The sequence below is a fragment of the Pavona decussata genome, unplaced genomic scaffold (assembly GCF_977016875.1).
Source record: "Pavona decussata unplaced genomic scaffold, jaPavDecu1.1 SCAFFOLD_39, whole genome shotgun sequence".
Lineage (NCBI taxonomy): Eukaryota > Metazoa > Cnidaria > Anthozoa > Scleractinia > Agariciidae > Pavona > Pavona decussata.
The window spans coordinates 1,132,123-1,153,481 of NW_028145461.1; the positions used below are offsets into that span (position 1 = coordinate 1,132,123).

The 21,359-nt window shown below is 40.1% G+C and overlaps 2 protein-coding genes across 6 annotated transcripts in view; one reads left to right on the top strand and one right to left on the bottom strand.

The window, feature by feature from the left end:
* LOC146483374 (uncharacterized) overlaps nucleotides 1-2,436 on the top strand; it is a 17,259-nt gene extending 14,823 nt beyond the window's left edge. For all 5 annotated transcript variants that reach the window (XM_085106076.1, XM_085106077.1, XM_085106075.1 and 2 more), the window contains exons 6-7: nucleotides 441-592; nucleotides 1,101-2,436. In XM_085106076.1, coding sequence (XP_084962202.1) covers nucleotides 441-592; nucleotides 1,101-1,248 — 300 coding nt within the window. In that variant the 3' untranslated portion in view covers nucleotides 1,249-2,436. The remainder of the gene's footprint in view (nucleotides 1-440; nucleotides 593-1,100) is intronic.
* On the bottom strand, nucleotides 1,636-14,653 carry LOC146483375 (cilia- and flagella-associated protein 58-like). Its single transcript, XM_085106072.1, has 18 exons — nucleotides 14,536-14,653; nucleotides 14,338-14,421; nucleotides 13,964-14,179; nucleotides 12,702-12,850; nucleotides 12,491-12,563; nucleotides 12,254-12,337; nucleotides 11,948-12,142; nucleotides 10,911-11,208; nucleotides 9,816-9,898; nucleotides 9,617-9,709; nucleotides 8,420-8,617; nucleotides 7,291-7,641; nucleotides 6,724-6,829; nucleotides 6,382-6,499; nucleotides 5,718-5,829; nucleotides 5,568-5,645; nucleotides 4,866-5,146; nucleotides 1,636-4,365 (listed from the first exon to the last, which is right to left on the bottom strand). The coding sequence occupies exons 1-18, from the start codon at nucleotides 14,539-14,541 to the stop codon at nucleotides 4,245-4,247; spliced, it is 2,646 nt and encodes an 881-aa protein (XP_084962198.1). The 5' UTR covers nucleotides 14,542-14,653; the 3' UTR covers nucleotides 1,636-4,244.
* Between the last annotated feature and the right edge of the window lie 6,706 nt (nucleotides 14,654-21,359).

Here is a 21,359-nt window from a genome sequence, read left to right on the forward strand (position 1 = left end):
CATTTTTCACCTTATAGCGCATCAGGTTTTCGACAGCCAATGAAAAAAAAAAGGTATTTTTGGATGGACCCAGAGCCACTCGTTCAACAATTTAAAAAAAAAAAACGTTGGGGCTCTGGGGACGAGAATGAACCTGGGCGAACCTGGGCTAGTTTAACTGCCTTTGTGAACCGTCACAGAAATCTGCCAAACAATGCGGAGATTATTCTGATAGGCATGCTCTAGATAATAATACTTTTCGCTGCTTCACACCGAACAATAATTGCAAGATTAGAATTGGATTACCGGCTTCGTGAACCTAAATTCCCGGAGAAATAACATTTGATTAGATCATTAGTACAATCTCTCTACAAAACAGGCCCGCGCCGGAATGATATGAGCCAGGGGCTGTGAGAAAAGATTTAAACTAACAGTTATGCCCTTTGTTTTCTTCCTTTCAGGGAGTAAATATCACAAATTTCAGTGGTAGTTTCAGCAATGGCTTAGCCTTCTGTGCTTTGATTCATAAATTTAACCCCGACAAGTTTGACTACAACTCACTCTCAGCAGAAAATAGGGAATACAATTTTCAGCTGGCGTTCGAGACTGGAACGTAAGTATTCCGCCGTAATTTGATTTCTCAGTTTAGTTTACAACCGTGTAACGTTTCTGGCAGCCAAATGTTCTTATTCATAAGGGGCACCCTACGAGAACATTGAAGTAAAATCCTTAAAATGTTTTCTCCCGTAGATTATTTAATGACCTTTTTAGAAGCAAATTTTTGCAAGCTTACACAGTTTGACCTGGTCGGATTATATTTTTGTAGTTGAAAATTCAAATCGCAGAAATTGTTAGAGAATGGTATTTCATTCCTCGAATTTCAGAGTTGCTTTTGTCTTTCCGAAAATGCAAGCTAGCCTTATTTAGCACTCATAACCGACATATTTTCTCCTCCATAAACAAAAAGGCTTAGTTTTGCAGTGTTACGAAGACAACGTTTCCTGAGGGGAAACGAACCTTTGGGTGCCCTGGTTTTTGTTTCCCGGGAAGTGCACCGAAATTTATTACCCAGGTTATACTTTATAATATTACTTAGTTCGACTTGATCACCTTGTTTACAGGTCTGTTGGAATACCTGCTCTTCTTGACGTTGAGGATATGGTTCGACTCAAAAAACCCGAACCGCGTAGTGTGCAATGTTACGTTCAAATGATCTTCAGCAAATATCGACCAAAGGACTTGGACATGTCCAACCTTATTATAGCTTGAATGGACGTACTTTTTGATGTTTAGTGTTATGTAGAAGCGGTCTTGATAGTAGAGAGTTGTTTTTTAATTGAGCATCGTAAAGCGTGTTTGTTTTCTACGTTCTGTGATTGGCTACAGAATTTACCTTTCCCTGGTTTGTCAACATGTCAACAGTGCCGTCTTTCTCGTATGTGTTTTCCCGCGCTGTGCGCCGGTTGCACGTTTACTTCCAACAATGGTTGCTTATATCGTTTGTGTCTATTTCGATTGATAGTTTTACGACACTCAATTTAGAACTACTCTATGTGCAGACTTCTAACAATTCCCTTCTTTTTCTCACGGATATTGAGAGAAGGAAGTGATTGCGTGTAGTCTTGCAAACCCGCGAGTGTAAATGATAACTTTTCCGGAATTTTTTGGACGTCTTATCAAAGAGAATTTAAGTATAACTGCATACAGAATGTTCAGCACTTTGAGATATTGAGGCTGATGAATTTTTTTAATGCTTATTGTCAATAAATACCTTGCCCACTCACTGGCCCTTTTAGTTAGGGTAGACCTTATACAGATCTTAGTAATAATTACAGAAAAAAAATGGAACCTGCTTTCGGTTTAGGACGACTGCTAGGAGGTGATATCACTGTGCATACTCAGTAATTTAGTCAAGGTCACAAGATAAAGGGGGAGGGGAGGGGATAATGCCGGTTTCAGTTCCTTGAGGACTGAAATAATGCAATGAGGCCTTACAGCGCATATTTTGGAACGAAGAACTGTAGGCCGAAGTCTTGGAAGTCTAAATAATTCTTGGGGCCAAGATAGGTGTACTAAAATTTCACCTTTCTGGTTTCCAAAGTCTTCACTTCAGCATTGTTTTCTTGGGAAACAGCTAAATCAGACAACGGTAAAGAATTTTCTTGTTTTGGATTGTTAAAACTACCTTTTTCTTTCTTAAGACGGATATTTGTGTGATTCATGACGCGATGTAGTGACAGCTCATGAATGCGTACGTCATCAGCAAGTTGCATGATGCTTTTTGGACATCATGTTTTTGATATATTTTTTAAATAACTGCCTGTTTTGTTTTGGGGGGCACCTTTTTATAACAGAACTGTATTGAAAGGCTAGAACTGTAGTATTTGAGTGTAGATATCAATTGTTTGAAGATAAACGACGACAAAGTTTAATAAAGAATTTTATTCTCACAAAAAATGACAATGTGTAATTTTTTAATGACCGTTGTAAGACTGTTATAGTCTCAATCTGGGTTCCAGACCAGACTTGCTACAAGTCGGCTTCTCTAAAGCCTGGTTTACACGTGCGACGCAAGCGTAAGCATAAGTAGAAGCACAAGGATGTTTACACGTGCGATAAGCATAAGCATAAGGTGACATACGCAAGCGCAGAAGCATAAAAATTTAGCGCAAGCGCGCGGCCGGGCTGCCTTTTGGCGCGAGATTTGATTCCAACATGACGGAAAATGCAACGCATGAGTAACTAGAGTGTACGCTGACAAAATGTCACTGTTTTTCAGTTTCCTTTCCTTGCGCTTTTGTTTATTGTTGCGTCGTTCCGGTTTACACGTACGACGCAACGACGCAAGCATAAGCACAAGCACAAGAGAATGGAAATCGTCCCATTCTCTTACGCTTGTGCTTATGCTTGCGTCGTACGTGTAAACCGGAACAACGCAAGCGCAAGCACAAGGCGCTTATGCTTGCGTCGCACCGGTTTACACGCAGGTTTCTTGTGCCTTTGCTTATGTCGTACGTGTAAACCAGGCTTAAGCGACGAAGTCGCGAAAGCGAGCGACGAACAGAAGGAACTAAAAGCAATATGCCATAAAGAGTGGAGAGGGAAAATAATATTGGAGAGGGCTTTTAGAAAGTCTAGGTTCCAGACTTGTGACCAGAATCACGAAACCCTTCCTAAGTTAAGATGTATCCTAAGTATTGTTTGTTGACCAAAGTCTACTGTTGGACTAACACTGTACACTATTGTTAAGAAACATGATTTAACAAAAAGTGAACTTACACCACATTCATTTTTTGGGTCGAAGGGTTTTGATGGAATTGTTTCAAGTTTTTTGAACAGAGTAAACTTCTTTCATATCAATCATCACAACAGCTTTGGAACTAATGGCTCAGATGCGACCCAGTAACAGTAGTGCAGTCCATAATGGCCAGTTTTTCAGTTTTCGCTCGAATTGTAACGTATTGCCGATTTCGTCATCAGCTGGAAGTTCGGAAACGACTGGTGGCAGAAATCGAACGCGAGTAAAACAAACGCCCGATTACTCAATAGCTTAGAGCTTAATCTGCGGTTTGGCAATGTTATTTGTTATGGTTTTGACGGAGAAAGTTGTGCACGGCAATATGCTTTACTTAACCAATCGGAGCAAACTCACGGCCCAACGCATAAGTGATTAAACTTAGTTGTCCGATTCAACTCACTGTTGTTCAACCAATCAGGAGCTTGAGTCAGTTCCCGCGTACTTCTTCCGCGCTTGCATGTTACCCAGTGGTCAGTCATTTCCCGCGCTTAGCACCTGGTCACTACAGTGGTCAGTCATTTTCCCGCCCTTAGCACCGGATGCAAGTTTTGGCTCTTAGTTCTGATTGTTGCACTGCTTTGTGTCGTTTGTTGTAATTGGCTAGACGTCGTTAATTTAGTTTTATTCGTCGCAACACTGAATCAGCTCTAGCAGTAGCAAAGTAAATGTGACGCACCCAAGTTTTTTTTAATGTTTTTACTCAAACCATTTAAAAATCAAAATAAAGGAACTCAAAATGTGATGATATGTCCATACAAAATCTCCACTTTTAAAATCTTCAAGATGGCACTGTTTTTTAGCTTTGCCTATTTTCCGAGGCAATGGAAATCTTGAAGTATTAAAACATTTTGAATACGCGCATTCTACAGGGCTGAGTGTCTCATTTCCTTTTAAGGAAACTGTTAAAACTATGTACACTTTCTGAAGATCTATTTGCACTATTTACAGAGTATTCGTGTATAGTCAGTTAGGCGACAGCTTTTGCTGGTGGCTTCAGATTGAAGCCTCCACCAGTAAATCTTGGTCCATCTGTTCTCTGAGGCGAGAAGGCAGGTCCGGCGGCTTGTTGGTAAGCTCGGTCTCGCTCTCTGTAGATAGAAAGTAGCACATGTAAGCAAAAATGTTTTCTAGACTTGGCTAATGGGGCTCCAAGTTTTGCCTTTGCAGACAAAACCACTCTAACCTGTTACATTCAATCGAGAGCTCTTCAACAGCTCAAATTATTTTAAAATGAAAATGGTCAACTTATTTTCCTTCCCTACTCGTGAAAGGGACTGTTAAAATGCAGGTTATTTCGCCTTACGGAGATCTCACGTCATGCCTGGATCGAATCTTGTTGCGTTTCTATGGGTAGCTGGGTTGGTCGAATATCCGAGATCTCGGTGTTGCTAACCGGGAGGAAAATGTAAACATACGAATGCCGCTGAATAATAGGCGCCAATATTGTCATATGACCAACTCCAGACCGGACAGCAGGCTGACATTCTTTCATATAAACGCAACACAAATTTCATCCTGCTTATCGAGCCTGCCACTCATATAAACAGGCACAGTTTACACAATAAACAAGTAAAGATGTTTCACGCACCTTGCTTGTTGCTCTTTTCGTTTCTGCATATAAAACTTTTTCTTGACTTCTTGTAGTTCTTTAGCTAATCTTTCGATCTCATATTTGTATTCTTTAACTTGTGCCTCGTACATATTCAGTTCAGAAGACATTCCTTTCATTTGCTTGGTTTTTTCTTTAAGTGTTTGTTGATAAATGCTGAGTTGTTCCGCGACCTCTGGTCCTGGTTGTCGAGCGAGGATTTGTTTGAGTTCCATGTACAGTTTTTCTTTCTCTTGGATAAGAAGTTCCTTTTCGACGACCTGAGATTTAAGACAAACAACACAAATCAACCACTAAACCTGATGTTATCGTCAACTTGAAGTCGAAACATCTAAGTTTCAGTTCAGCCGTGTTTAGTTTTGCATTTTCGCCGAAACTGCCTGAGAAGTGAACATATTTTTTCTCTAAGAAATCCATGTACACAAAACTAATATTCACATGAAAAGCTTTGCACTAATAGCCTCGCTTTCGTCATGAGGTTTAAAGCGACTCAGAAACGGTCTATTGCATACCACAAAAACCTTGAATGTACCTTTGAGAAAAACGTTTATTAAAGTGACGATGACATTTGCCACATTTTATTGCTTTTTCGTTCTTGAGGTCTTAATCCATTGTGACGTCATAAAGATTCAAACACGCGCGATACGCGCGACACCCGCGATCAAATAACATCATACCAACCTCTTCGGTCTTTTGTATAAGGCGTCTTTGTAACGTCTGAATCTTCTGTATCATCTCGTATGTGCTTGGGTCGCTTCCCTAAAAGAAGGAACAAACATATTCAGTGGGGGTTCCGTTTAAGAAATGCCATGTCAACGACAATCACTGTACCTCGAGTTTTCTCCATCTGTGAATATTCATCGGGTTTTCGAGTTCTTCTTCCAGCGCCTTGCATCGAGTACGTTCTCTGAGAAGTTCGCGTTGCGTGTGATAAACTTCGCGCCTACATGAACAGTAAAGACAGAATCATCAACGTTTTTTTCATAGTTTGAAAACAACCGAATGTACCCGCTGAGTAACAGCGTCTATTTCACAATACATGTTTAGCCAATCAAAGCGGACATGCTTATTTTTCAACCAATCAGCAGCAAGTCTGGGACCTCGGGGTTGCACGATTTAGTTCTGGAACTGGAACAAATCACATGCAGCGTTGACACGAGGGGACTGGCCATAGAGATTTGTCCCACCGACAGTTCACAGGGATAAGCATAATTTTGAGGGAAAGGGTCCCGGGCACTTGTCTCTTCTAATCGAACCAGCTGAATTCGTGGGATAAGATGCAGTTGGTGGGACCAAATTTTGGTCTCACCAACCAAACTTTTTTTTTGTCGAAAATGGGTAGTTCATACGGTCCCCGGGAATCGTCCCCTCGTGTACCGACCTTAACAAAGCCATCAAAAATCGAATGTTCTTTAGTTACATCGATAGGAATTGCAAATTAGACAACGAAAACAGCCAAAATCAACCCATCATAAATGTTGATGGTGATTCCTACCTTAAGTCTTCCACGTTCGCCACACTCTTCGTAAGGATGTTCTTTTCCCGGCGAAGTTTCTTGATCTCTAGTTTTAACAGTCGAATATCTTCTAGCCTCTGTCGGTATTGAATCTCGCCTGCAGAAAAACATAACTTCAATTAACTTACCAATACTACAAAACTTGAAGAACTTGCTCAAAAGTTAAGAGTACTGTTTCACTTGATAAGGTTCCTGTACTGTATATGCAAATCCCGGATGCTGACTTGATCGATAAGCATTTGTTTTCCCAGGAGCAGAAGACACAAAATGATTCACTTCTACTGAAGCTATTCCACACGTAAAACAAAACAAACCACTGACCTTTGTTGAGGGTTGACTGTTGAATCTTAATCTTTTCGTACAGCAAGGCGAGTTCGTCGTTTCTTCTCACCAACTGTGTTCCCAGTATATCTCTTTCACTAATCACCTACAGTTCAAACGAAAACAAAAAAGTCATTAGCAAAGTCAGAACATGAGTACTTACAGTATTACACTCATCAGTACTTGGGAAAAGGAACCGTGAAATCAGCTTTTTATCCGCGAACAAAAAAAGTACGAGTAATCAAACGCAGTAGTATAAAAAGGATAAAAAGGAAGTACTCTTAAATAGTTTAGCTTGTGCTTTTGTTGATATTGTCTTCACGGTGGGAAAGGAATGTGGTACTTTGAATTGTACTTACATTACTGAAGACAATGTGTTAATCAGAACTAGCCTAACAAAATCGCAAAAAGAGAAAAATGGAAAGCAAAAAAGGCCCTCTGTGTCCATAATATACAAGGGCTAAGTGAATGCGCCCACAGCGTACCCCCCAAACAAGCTCTCCTTTCCTCCATCCCCCAGGAGAGCTCTCCCTTAACAGCATAATGGTCCCCCTGTAAGAGCCCCACCTGATCAAGCTCCTTCTTCTGCCTGAGCCTTTCAGCATCAGCTTCAGATATGATCTTCAGTAGCTTCCTCTCCTCCACCTCCTGTTGTTCAATGTATGCTTTAGATTCCGCAGCCTGTTGTTTCATCCTTTGCAGCTCAGCCTTGAGAGCGTCCTTCTCCTTCTCCACTCTCTGATGTTCCAGATGTTCCTTGACTAGCGCCGCTTCTTTCGCCATGATCTCTTCCTTCAGTTGATCGATCTGGTGGTTCATGATCTTGAGCTTGCGTTTCATCTCTGTAATCTCGTCTTGGGACTCTATCAAGTTCTTGCTGTACAAGTTACGGTCGCTACGCACCGCTTCGTAGAGATTCTACAGACGAAAAGAAGATCATAAGTTATCTAAGCGTTCGTGAACTACTTGCAGTTTTACGTTACAGCACTGAAACGCAAAAATGAAGTAAAAATCAAGACAAAAGACAGTTGGTTACGAAACAAAAAAAGTAGAAGAACAAAAATCAAACAGAGTTACAAGAAAACTGGCTTTCCTTTGATGATCACAACTCAGGATTTAATCCACTGAGAACTAAATGTATGTACAGCACAATAAACAGCAACAACGGAAATTACTGAGCAACAGATATCATTTGAATGTCCCCAATTGAGAATTTCATCCATAGACTATTAAGTTAGTTAGACCTATCTTGCACAGCACAATAAACAACACCAAAGAAAGTAGTCCAAGTTAATTGCTAAGTAGCTTTCATTTGAACCACATACTGTACTACCAAGTTGAAGGGAAAGTATCATGGGGTTCTGTCCTTTTTTTGTCAAGAATGGTGAAAATATAAGACCTTCTCTTAGCTACAAAATAATTCTAGAACAACGAGAGGAAAGAAATCAACTCAATTCTTGAAAGGAACAACTCATAATCTATTCTGGTGCATTTCAGAAACAAAAATGTGAGAACTTGAAAAACGTTAGCCTAATATTTTTCAAGTTTCAACCCATTTCGACCTCTCTGTCTCTGGCCAGAGGAAATAATCAACAGTTTCATTGCACTGGGGTGATAATTCATAACAAAACTAGATAATAATCAAGTTTTAAACATCCTCCTTTCAGCAGTAACATTCAATATTTTGCCAACACACCTGCTGTTGTTTCAATTTCGTTTCAGCCTCGGCGATTTTCTTCTTGTAGTCAAAGATCTGCATCTCACGGACTTTGACATCCTCCATGTGCTGTAGAACCTTCTGTGTGAGTTCACTGGCTTCATTGATGTATCGATCTCGCTCCTTCTCAAGCTGGTAGATAATCTTACGCTGTTTTTGGGCCTCATCTTTGTAGTTCTGTGAGTAAAATCGAAAACGGTTAGTGTCAAAATGGTGACAACAAGAAAGAAAATAGCAATTATTATTTGTCTATAATTTTTACAAAACAGAAAAAAATGTGTTAAAAGTTCTTGCTGTAAAAAAATACATATGCGACACATTGACATTAAACATTGACATTGACATTGACATTAAACTAGTTTAATGGCCTAATAGCTCCCAGGAGTCTCCTCAGTCCTGTAGCTCAGTGATAGAGCATTTGAATTAGTAATCCGAAGGTCTTAGGATCGACTCCTGATAGGAACACTTGGATTTCCTTTTTCCAAGTTTGCCTGTGACACTCACAGTAGTTGATCTTTTTCAATGAAATAAATATTGTTAGTAATAACCCATTGCAGCAAATTTATTGTTTATAATACTTAGATAAATTTGAGGTATTCCACTTCTTGATGTTTACAGTGCGATCTTGAGTATCTGATTTTTGGCCTAAAATTATTAAAGAAAACTTTCATCTCTAATAACGTACAAGCAATCGTGGACAAAACTCGTTAAGAAAACTGCGAATTTTGCGCATATATTTCAATCTACCTTAAAGAAAACACCGCCTGGAAAGTACCAAACCTCCACTCCCCCCTCCCCCTAACTCAATGTTGCTTTGAAGGCCGGACGATGACCCAGCCTTTTTTTCAGCAGCAGATCAACATTGATGAGGGGGAGGGAGGGGGGGCTGTGTTGTTGACGTATCATTGTAGCGCTCGAATTTGGAGATCGACTAACAGTTTCTTATCAGTTTTGTCCATGATTGTGGAACCTTGGAATTCAATGTTTTGGGTTCTTTAATAGCAAATGTTTTCTTGATTAACAACTGAATGATTAAGATATAATGAAATTCCATCACAATATTAACAAGGAAGGGTTTGAACTACAGTAATTTTGATTCAAATCTTACTACTTACTACATGTATGAAAGCCATACTAAGAAAGATTTTGGGAAAGTTGAAAGTTTACAATACTGACCTGGATTTCCTGCTCCAAGTTTTTCTTTGTTTGCTCATGTAACCGCACAAGGCCAAGCTGCTTTTGAGTGGCACCAGCTGCCTTAAGTAGATTCTGCAGGAAACAAGAACAAATAAGGTCAGTTGATGTTTGAAAATATAATGAAGGAAAAAACAAGCTTGAAGCAAGTCACAAGGAACACAATGTCACACTGTCATACCTTGTTGAGGATATCCCGCTCACGAACAAGATCATCAATGGCTTTCTTGTCAGCTTCAGCCTGTTTCTTGCTTGCTTCAAGTTCTAACGAAAAAGAATATCATTCCGGGATTAAATTTAAACAATCACAATTCTACAAATCTGACGCAGTTCACACAGAAGATTAAATTATATTAGTGAGCTTATGCAGAAGAATGGCCAAGGAAAGAGGGTGGAAAAATGTCTTTGCGTGATGAATGTGACATGTGATTTCTTGTACATTTTGAAGTAATTCTCAACTTTCACTGTTATCCTGTATTTTACCACATGAAAACAATGCATGGAACCAAGGCAAGTTATAATCAGGAGTCATTTATTTATTGGCCCTACTTCCCTGCTTCAATCATCCTATTCTGTTAACACACTAATATCTACTGGGGGGGTTACATCTGGAAACCTACAAACTTACAATTATGATTTCTTACGCTAATTAGGTTATTTTGGCCATGAAAGATTCATGCAAACTACAGTCACTGTGCCAACTTCACACGCTGCTCATCAAAAATGTTGAAAGTTTCCTGGAAATTGACGCTGTGTAAGGTCATGTTTTGTGCTCATGTTTAGATGGAACCAAATATAAAATAACAGTTCCAAGGGATCAAATTGAATTTTATTACTCATCAGTTGAGTATCCGTTTGTTTAAGAAGACATGTAAATGAGGTGGGAAGGTCAATAAGAAAATTAAGGACCCAGTTCAAGTTGCCTTGTTTGATCATTGCTTTGTGCAGTTTGTGGTATTGCGGGAAAAAGAAAGATATCAGAAAGTGTTATTGAAATCCAAAACGAAAATTGGGGGTAACCACGCACTTTTCAGAAAATTTCCATACATTGTTTTGTATTTCAGTCTGTAAAGCTTTTAAGAAACATTGTTAGTTGATAATATCTCCAACAAAATTGTGGTTACACCCAATTTTCTTCCTGGATTCCAATGGCCCTTGCTCAGATCTTTTTTTCCTGCATTAATTATCATAAACCGTGTAAAAATAGCTCTGTATTAGTAGGCACCATCTTTAAGTTGTTATTTCCTGACACTTTATAGCTGCGTTGTTCTAATACCTTTTTCTAATCCTGCAATTTGCCCTTTGAGTGTCTCCTTCTGCTGCTCAACCTCCATTTTCTGATCTTCAATGGTTCTCAACTTTCTTTGGATTGCTTCTCTCATTTTTGTCAGGCGTACTGTGTCCTGTTTGAGTCCATTGATTTCGTCTTCTTTTGCCTTGAGCTCGGCAGCCTTCTGTGTGTTTTCTGTTGCCAACTGGTCACAGTTAAGCAGCTGCAGGTCAAAATCTTGCTGCACTTTGGTTAGTCTAGCATTCAGCAGGTCTGTATCCTTCATGGCTTTCTCATTCAGTATCTAAACACAAAGAAAAACAAGTTCACAAATGTGGTGGAGGGGTCCTGTTGATTGTGACGAGGAGGGTGTTTTGATATAGGGGAAACTCTGTGAGCACACCTTGATTAGATAGCGAGATTATGAATATTAACACTGTACAGGCAATGTTAAGTATAAATAATTTATACTCAACATTGCCTGTACATCACAATTATTGTGCTGTTGATGTGTTGGTAGCAATGCTGCAACCGTTGTGAATCAAAACTCAGGCCTTACATTTTTGCAACAAAACTAATTTGGTAACACTGCAACAAATTTCCTTAGAAGCATAACCTGTTCTGACAGCAACTGATGTGTTGCAACAATTTGTGATACTCCTGATGACACTGCCTGTATAATCACATTGTTGAGAGCTAAATGAGAATATTTTAATGCAGAAATGGCATGCCGTACAGTGTCCCTGCAGGTAATTTGCCTGACAATGGTACACAAAATGTATGAAATACTGCTCAGGATTGCAGGGCTGTCAAAAAGTTTTGAAGTAGGTGGCCTTACTGTTGGAGTAGCTGGTTGATTTTGTCATCATGTTTAAAGAATCAGACAAATAGTCCAGCAGAGTAGCCGGCCAAGATCATGAAGTAGATGGTGATTCTTGCCAGGTGCCGGCAGGTGGTGGCTACTTTTGACAACCCTGGGACTTAAACAATTTGTAGAAAGTGAGCATCTATAGCTTAACACTGGAGTATAAAACTGAACTCACCCTTTGTTCCTTAAGCTGCTGTTCTAGCTTAGTGATGTCTTCCTGTGCTCGCTGAAGGTTGCCTGCTTTTGTTCTAAGCTCAGCCGTTCTGGTTTCCAAGTCATTCTTTGCTTGTTTTAATTCCTTTTCAATTTTCTCCTTTTTCCTAGCTTCTCGCTGTGCTTCATTGCTGCGCACTTGAATATCTTCTTTGAGCTAAAAAGAAATGTGTTTAAGACAAAATCTTGAAGATTTACTAAAACTTGAAAAATCTGTTATTTTGTGTACAGCTTAAGACCTTGTTAATTAAATTCCAATAGTATTTACCTCTGCAATCTTCATTTCAGCTTCTTCTCTGTCTTGTTCTGCCTTCTGTTGTTTTGAAGTTGCACTGGAGAGTTCATCTCTCATCTACAAGAAACATTATAACATTACTATGAGCCAACTTTAAAAAAAATTAAGAAAATGTAAGCATTACTGTAGGTCATTTTAAAAAGTTCCAAAAACAAGATATTGAAAATCAGAGTCAGAAATAATGTAAAACAAAATTATGAAGATTCTAACCTTTGCAATCTCAGACAATTTTTCATCTCTGTCCTTGGTCAATTCATCTTTGATTTTTAATAGTTCATTGACACTAGAAAAAAAAACAATAATTGGACATCAGTATTTAATTTTATTAACCAAGATTTGAATTTATGATTGCCAGCTGAGGACATCTACAGCCTGTATGGAATTCAGCCATTTCATAGCTTTTAACTCATTCTGCCATTACCTATGATCCTGTCCCATGGTTAAGCCAGCTCCTTGCTCCACCAGTTTACTAAGGTTTGCAATCTCAAGTTTCAAAGACTGAATTGTTTCTCTAGCTCTCTGCTCTTTATCATGCGCTGCATCAACCATTTTCCATGCTTTTTCAATTTCCTATTGGGACAGAAGCAAAAAACAAGAATTCATGAAGAATGATGCTGGTATGAAGAGAACACCAAACTGACATAATTTGCATTTTATAAGATGAGAGGATATTATTACATTTTGCAGTCCAGGAAATAATAATATTATCCTGCATCACAAAATTGAAGCACACACATCCTCAAATAAGAGGCGGCATTCAGAGTTACTGGCACAAAACATACTGAAAAAAGAATCAGAATTGAAGAAAATATCACAGGGGTATGAAATACATGTTCTAATGATACAAACAGCTGACAATTCTTACCAATTCTGTTTTAAATTCATAACAAATTTGTATGGAGGGCGCCTGTTCACACTGTACCTGCTTTTCCATGTGTGCTTTATACATGCTTCAGAAGCAGTGTAATACAGTTTGGATCCACATCATTGTCATCAGCCCCAAACCATACCAGTACAGTATCAACATATTAATTAACAACTTGTTGAATTTTGCAGTTATAAAGTAACATGTACATATTTGAAACTGCTTGTGTTCTGTAATGCATCTTGGAAACTGTTCTGTAGTTAGGGCTATGATAGGGTGATTTTCAATTGACTGTCGTAAAACCAAAACCAAAGTGATGATAAATTATTATTTTATTACTTTTGCCAATCCCAACAGACATAAACAAGACAATGAACCAACCAGAATTTGGAGTAATTATCCACATAGCCAGCACCAAGTGCAGGAAAAAGCAAGCAAACAAGTCATAGATTAACTCGCAGACACTCTTTTGGTTTGTCATGCAAAGATTACACTATGAGTCAGAAGAATGTCTGCGAGCTAGAGGGAAGCTAACAAGTCATGATTAGTTTTGGTTTTGTTTATGATTGGTCGAGAAACTGGCATACATTTTGCCAACCAATCACTGAGCACAGTAGAGCAAAACCAAGGCAAACGCAAAATACTGTGGAAACTCAAATATTCAAAACAACCCACTACTGGAGTGTACTTCACAGTACCCCTTCTTCAGATTATCCATAAAATTAACAGGATATGGCAAACTCCATTTGACCTGATGGGGCTTAAGGTAAAGCATGGGCATTTGAGTATTATTTTAACAGGAATTCAGTAACAGTTACCTTTTTGAGTGAAGCAATCGTGGTCTGATCTTCCTGAGAGAGTTTCAAGGCTGTCTGTACTTTGGAGGCGTTTGCTACTATCTCTGCGTTCAGCTCTCGGCATTTTTGCATCAACCGTTTTTCACTCTCATGGGACTTTTTCAACGCCCTATGTAGCTTTTCATACTCCACACGAAATTTCTCGAGACTTTTGTCTCCCATGAGCTCTCCAAGAACCTGTAAAACACAAAAAAATATTAACGTTTTACTGATTGTTACACTGTAGGTAACGTACAAGGTTGAGCTGACATGATCAAGTTTACTTTGCATGCGTGCGAATATAGGCATTTAAAATACGATCGGGTTCACATTCAATGCAATTAATATTATGTTACCTCCTGGAAGTCTCTTTCAAGTGCTTCGAAGGCATTTTCCTCGATAGCAGGCTTCTCCTTTAGCTCTTGCGACTTTTTGTCCGCCTGCAAAATGTAAACGGCCATTAACATTAACCTCACGAACAAGACTTTAATTTTAACAAACTGTCGCTGGTATCAGCTCTCTTAAACATCATTATCTGAAATCATTATATTTACCTCCATTTTTTTGCTATATTTTTACGGACTAAACGTCCGATCACAGGCTGCAAATCTTGTGCTTCTGTTGCCGCTAGTTTTCTGTGTCTTTCCTTTTGTCAAGATGGCGGAGATCTTTCTGATGATTTGTTTCCATGGATACGAATGAATCAACTTCACCCGTACCCAGTCTTCCTCACATACCGCGCGTTATCGAAACATGGATGACCCGAAAACAAAATATTAACGGCAGACTGATCCCAACGGCGGAGGTGACGAGCTTCCTCGGGGGCTGAACGAGGAAGCTCGTCACCTCCGCCGTTGGGATCAGTCTGCCGTTAACATTTTGTATTTGAGATAATTTGCTGATCCAGGTCTACAAGTGATCCGGCACCACCCATTGGTTTGTCGCTGTGGAATGGACTGACCCCCGGTCCACGGACCCTAGACTGCAAGCAGTCCCTTTCTGGTCAGTCGAGCGCAGCGAGACTGGTGCGAGGAGAAATAAACGAGAAGAGACCCGCCTCTCCCCAAGTCCCCCCTCCGCTCGTTCGCTCCAGTTTTTTCGCGCTCGGCTATTCCGCACGCCCTCGACTATCCAGAAAGGGACTGCTTGCAGTCTACGTGGACCCCGCCACCTTGCCAGGTCCACAGACTACCCCCTACTGACCTACTGACCAACTGCGGTAGGAAAATCTGCCACTACATCTTGTCTCGACAACAGTGAAAAAATTATTATTTCTTTTTGTTCGGAGCTCAATTCAAGTGATATTCCAATTTCTGAAAGACACGGTTTCATTGAGCACAGTGCTAGTGGAGCTGGAATGAAATGACATGCGGACCGATCTGCCGTGGATTGTCGGGTATCAATCAATATGTGACCTACCGCACCAATCAGAGACTCCGTCTATCCAGTGTACGGGTTCTGCAAACAAACAATGAGTGCGGGCAGGCGTATTTTTCCCTCCTCTCCCCCTCCCCCCTCCTTTATTTCTCAGCCAGTCGTCCTCTCCCTTAGGGTCACTTTTGACTCGCTCCAGCCCTCTCGCGCTTCCTCGCCCAAGATGACAGCAACGAAGGATTATTCAGCGCTCCTGCTCCAAAAATACGCCTGCATTGCAGGCTAACCACCCCATTAAAAGAAAGAAAAAAACATTGACTAAACGCAAGCGGAGGAGGCGAAAGTCCGCAAAAAAGGTGACAAGTTTCCCGCGAAACCAATCACCGTTTGCCATTACAAACATGACGACGCACTGCTTAGCAACGATGCCTCAACCGCAAACTTATCAAATGGAGCATAGCCATGTGCATTTCGAGGTTGTGTTTACCGTGATCATAGGTCCATGGCCACGGAATACAAAAATGTTTGAAAAAGGCTTCCACGGACTTTTAAGAATTACTGGGTTGCATTTTGTTTATGACAAGATTACGGCCAGTTCCCTTCAATGGCTCGGAGCGATGGCTGTATTTCAGCGTCACATAATATAACTTGCGCTTGTATGTCTTCATAGATAAATAAATTGCAATACATTTCTATTGCCGAAATACCATTTTATTTACATGAATAAGGTGCATTAAGCTGAGAGTGTGACAAGTTGAAACTGTCAAATTCACAATCCGCAGGGGATGTTTTCGTAAACTGCAAATTACATTTTTAATGAATTCGTCACTGAGGACATACAATAGAAATACAATATAAATACAGTAAAAATACAGGCTGTGACGGGGGAAAGAAACAGAACTTGCATCCCTATTGCAATCTGACCCCCTACTACTACAAGAAAAAGCCACAATCGTAAGCAAATAAACAATCTTAAGTAAATAAACAATCATAAGATAACTGTACGTTATCTTGCGTTTTAAAATTTTCCCGCAAAATTTACCTCGGAGACGAAACTTCAGTTGCTTTTAACTCGCTAAGTAAGAATTCTCTTGAACTGAACATTTTTGTGACAAACTCAAAGTTGCTTTGATGTCAACTGATTCTAGAATAGTCACTCCAGGATCCAGTACCACCTTAAAAATCACGTTCTATTAATTTCGAACAAGAGAGCGTTTAGAAAGGCCGGGATGAAGAGTAATCTCGTATTTCCAACGATTTGAAAGCATCACATAACCTTGATACAGTGGATTCTCGATTATTCGAACCCTCGATTTTTCGAAACTCCGTATTCTTCGAACCAAAGTTCTTGGTTCAAAGACTTGGATTTGCTTTAGCTTTTCACCCCCACGATTTTTGGAACTCCAATTTTTCTAACCAAATTCAAGTTTTCAGGTTCAAGTTTATTAAAACTCTCTTTGGTAGTTGAAAAGAACTGAATTAACGAGCTAACCGGTACTAGTACGAGGTTCGAAAAATTGGTATTCCGTTGTAAATAGAATGGTATTAAGAATCTCAATGCAGATATTTTAGTCGCAATCCTATCAAAATTGAAAACGAACAAAATTCAGGAGAACTCATGATCGGTCGCCTTCCACAGTGCTTCAGGAAAAGCCTGACCAAGTTCCATGCGAACAATCTTTTCAAACTCTTTTAACAAACCCAAGTCCAACATCTCTTTCACAGTTATTGCGTAAGAGAAGTGAACCACCAAACCCTCGCCGACAATACAGTTAGTTTGTGGAGCTTTCCCTGAATAATGGATGGACCACCAAACTTCGTCGTCCTTGATCGGTCCAGCCTCCATCATTCGCTGAAAATCCACGATGTCAGCATCAAGGAGAAAAAGATTAACACTGAAGCGTTGTCCTTTCGTTGTCAGATCCCTTCCACGAAACAAGTATCTGTCTAACTGCTTTTTATGATAATGGTGTATAAAAGTGCGAAGTGTCATTTCAGCACATTCTGGTCCTCTCCACCCGCATGGCGCATCTGGTGCAAAGTCGAACTTCAATCCCTTTGGATTCACCTCGTTGTCATAAACGCCAATTTTCTGATGAAGCCAGTTGCATCTCCAGTTGGACACGATGTTGCCGTAGTGCAAGAAGCATTCGCTAGTATTCTTATTATTTATCATGCTACCAAAAACATTCGGGTGGAGATAAACGATATCGTCGTCCACCTTGAAGTAAACATCAGATGGATTTCGCAGGAGACGTTGAAGGACAACATAGTAAAACTTACAGTAGAATGGATACAAATTCCCAGCACCTGGCACGTGTGGTGGGCTTGGATCTTCTTTTAAATACAGGAACTGAAAGGCCTCATCTTTTAAAATACTGTTGGCAGCTGTCACGAAGTTTTTCAACTTTGACTGTGCTTCTTCGGTGTATCCTATCATAGCGAATATCACTCTGTCAACAACACCACCGTTTTGTCGAAGCTCCCTGTAGAGGTAAGGCAACAGAATTCGAAGGTACATCCACCGTCCGGTAAATACACACGCATGAACTTGACCACCTTTTTTATCGGTGCTTTCGCGTTTGGCCGGTTCGACACTTCGGTTCGAGGACACTTCGGTGCTTTCGCGTTTGGCCGGTTTCTGAGTAGGAGCAGGTGGAGGACGAACTTTCATTGCGGGAACAACGCCGCTCGAAGGGCATGAGAATTGGTAGATAAAGAGTGCTTGGAAACAACACAGTGCTACTAAGATGGAAATAACTTGATAAATGTTCATCTGGGAGTTCATCGTCACGACAACAAAGTGGTTTCAATAGTTAACAGTGGAGCTACGATGCTGGTGGGAGTATGGTAACTTGGGAAACGAAAATTAACTCTCAAATCAATCGTTTGTCCTGGAGTTAGATTTGATGCAAATTCTACACTAAATAATTTACATTAAAATGTCTGGTCCCGAGGGAAACAGTTAGTTTTCCCGAGAGCCCAGGGCTCACAAAACAAATCTAACTAGTTTCCCGATGGACCAGACATTAAGTGCTTTGTTCCTTTGGCCGTACATGAATCGCTCGGGAGCTAAGCCGTGCGAATTCGGGCGTAAAATATATTTATATATAGATGGTAACAGTGCAAACAAAGTTTGAATGACGTCAGATAAAGGAGAGGTTGGCAGGCAGGAACAGGTTGGAAAATAGGCTGGCATCAATTCAACAGAACCGGTTTCAGCCGGTCAAACGCGGCCAAGACTGGTAACTAGACTATAAAAGAAAACCGCTGCCTCACAATGGCGCACTCTCATGTTTATTTCACCCGATTCACTCGGACAGTACTGGCTAACGCTGAACGTGTTCATTTATCAACCCCTTTATCGAGTAAATGGTGCCTCTGTTTTTGTTTATGGTGCCTCTGTTTTCATGAATAGCCATGGTGCCTCTAATTTTGTAAATGGTGCCTCTATGGTCCTCTATCTTTGTAAATATGACCTCTATTTTGTAAGTGGCGCCTCTTTCTTCACAAATGGTGCCTCTAAAATTCAGCGATCTGGGCCCAGTTGCTCGAAGCATGGTTAGCGCTAACCATTGGTTAATAGGTATTAAAACCTATAGGTTGTCATGGCATTTAACCCGGGTTAGCGCTAACCATGCTTCGAGCAACTGGGCCCTGGCAACAACTTTCGTGTGACTTAACCGAGGAAGACTGGAGAACAGTGTCTAAATCCAAAAATGGCCGACTCCTTGGCCGCTCTTCGCCAGCTTTGTTGTAAGAGAATCAACAAACCCCACGCTGACCCCAGAGAAAATCGACCAAGTCGTTGTTGCTGTTTATTTCTTGGATTCTGTTGTCCGGTTGCCTGAGGATATTTACGGAGACATCGCAGCTGCAGGACGCATTATAGAAAAGAGGGGGATAGCAAAGAGGGGGAGCCGTGTCACATCGTTCTCAGGACCGATGTCGTACAACTAGCGACTGTAAATTTGGCTGTCGTTTTAATTTTCTTTCTCTTCTCAACGCAAAAGTCGCCGTCACTTCCATTCGTTACCCTTAGTGTTTTTACAAATATTCCCATATAAAAGTATTGATGCATCAGTCAATTAACTCCACACCCTCCCCGACCCCCTGGACTTAGAGGGGGATAAGCATTTAACTGGTGTTAAAAAAAAAAACACTTAAATTGCCCCACCCGCGGGATTAACCAGTTCTGTAAATAGCCCATGCCATCACGCGGATGGAAGGCAGACTTTAACCACGGGAAGGCATAACAAAAGAGGCAAATCCTGCAAGGGTGGGGGAATGGTCCTCCACGGAAATGACGAATTCTCATTTTAAAAAGTGCTTCAGTCTTTCATGTTAAATCCCGCTGCTGTCCCCTCTTTCGGCAACGATTCTGTGGTGTTTTCGTTAAATCACCGCTAGGTGAATAAGTTTGGGTAAGGACTTTAAGTATGCAACTGATGCAAACCCTTACCTACGGTTCTGTTTCGTATAAACTTTCGAATTGTTCCAGATTTTCCTCTCGTGTGTAAACTATGTAAACACGGGCTATTTTCTAGTGTCTTAGTGTCTACTATGATCGAGTGAGCTTTTCACACAATACGAATTATTGTAGTTTTTTATATCCATTTATTTCTTTATTGTAAATTTTTGTTTTACGTATGATGATTAATTTGTATTAGAAATTTAAATTTTACCTAGTATGCCATTTGATGTTTTTTAATTTGTATTAGTTATTTTAATCTTTTAGTGTGAAATACCTGTAAACTAGCTGGTGAGCCTAGCTTGCTGGTCTCACAAAAGCTAAGCGTATTTTCACAATAAACTGCTATCTATCTATCTATCTATCTATCTATCTATCTATCTATCTATCTATCTATCTATCTATCTATCTATCTATCTATCTATCTATCTATCTATCTATCTATCTTAGTGTACATTCAGCTAAAGAGTGAGATTTTAATTTTAACCTTTTCTCAGAGCACAGACAAACATAAAAATAAATGATGATGAGTTCAAGATCCCATTGGGATCAACTAGAAGGGAGAGAAAGAACAAGTCATGAATTACTGATCTTCTCTGTACAACATAGCCATATATTAAGCTCGGATCCCTAATCAGCCCATTGCTTTAGATATGGTTTTACACTACTAAACACTAGTAATGGGAAGTTTAAGCAACGACGAAGGCGACGACAACGACAACTCCGCAAAACAACAGATTTAATGAGGAAAAACAATCGCTCTACACATGCGTTTTACATTTTGGTACATTTCTCTGCTGTCCTCTGCAAAGCAACAACGTGAAATGACTACTTTCAAGGTTTTGTGGAGAACGTGAGCACACGACGGTGAATTTTAATTTCATTTTCTTTCTTAACTTGAACGCCACTCCTATCAAGTTGGTTCCTGGATAGTTCGCCGTTTCTGCAGAAGTCGAGCGAGTTGAAAAAAATCGCGAAGTAGCACAAATTAAATAGAGTTAATATTTTCAGGTGACGTTTTCGTTGCCGTTGCCGTCGTCGCTGCTTAAGCTCCCAGCTCCCTAAGTTCTGTGGCGGATCCAGGCTTTGTACAAGACAGAAAGATAGAGAGGGAGGGGGGTGGACGAATGACTGTCAAAGGCAGAAACCTTTTAGAGGGGTCTGTTTTCGAATTTAAGGTAGGTCCTCTGTAATGCAAATTCCAGCATTTTGAGGGGTAATTGAAAGTTGTTAAATTACTTTCATACCAACTCAATTTTGGACTAACTTGTTCACAAAAATGCCTTTGCTGAAACAAAAAAAGTTACACAGTAATTAAATAGAGATCGATTTGGGAATTAAAAGCTAAAAGGGAATTGCAGTTGCATCTGTACTTACACTGACAAAGTCTGATGGCGATCCAAAAATCGGTCACTTTGTTGCTGTTTACTGCTCTTGCACAGAACTCCCTCATTCAAATAATGCAAAATTTAACATCTTAACCTGAAGAAGGCTGGTTTGGCCAGCTGAAATATTGTTTTGAAATATATTACG

What these genes read in the sequence shown, in the direction of transcription:
- LOC146483375 (XM_085106072.1), bottom strand. An exon ending in CGATTGCTTCACTCAAAAAG is followed by an intron (nt 12,851 to 13,963) that starts GTAACTGTTACT and finishes CTGTCCCAATAG; the next exon opens with GAAATTGAAAAAGCATGGAA. An exon ending in AGCGGGATATCCTCAACAAG is followed by an intron (nt 9,710 to 9,815) that starts GTATGACAGTGT and finishes TGTTTCCTGCAG; the next exon opens with AATCTACTTAAGGCAGCTGG.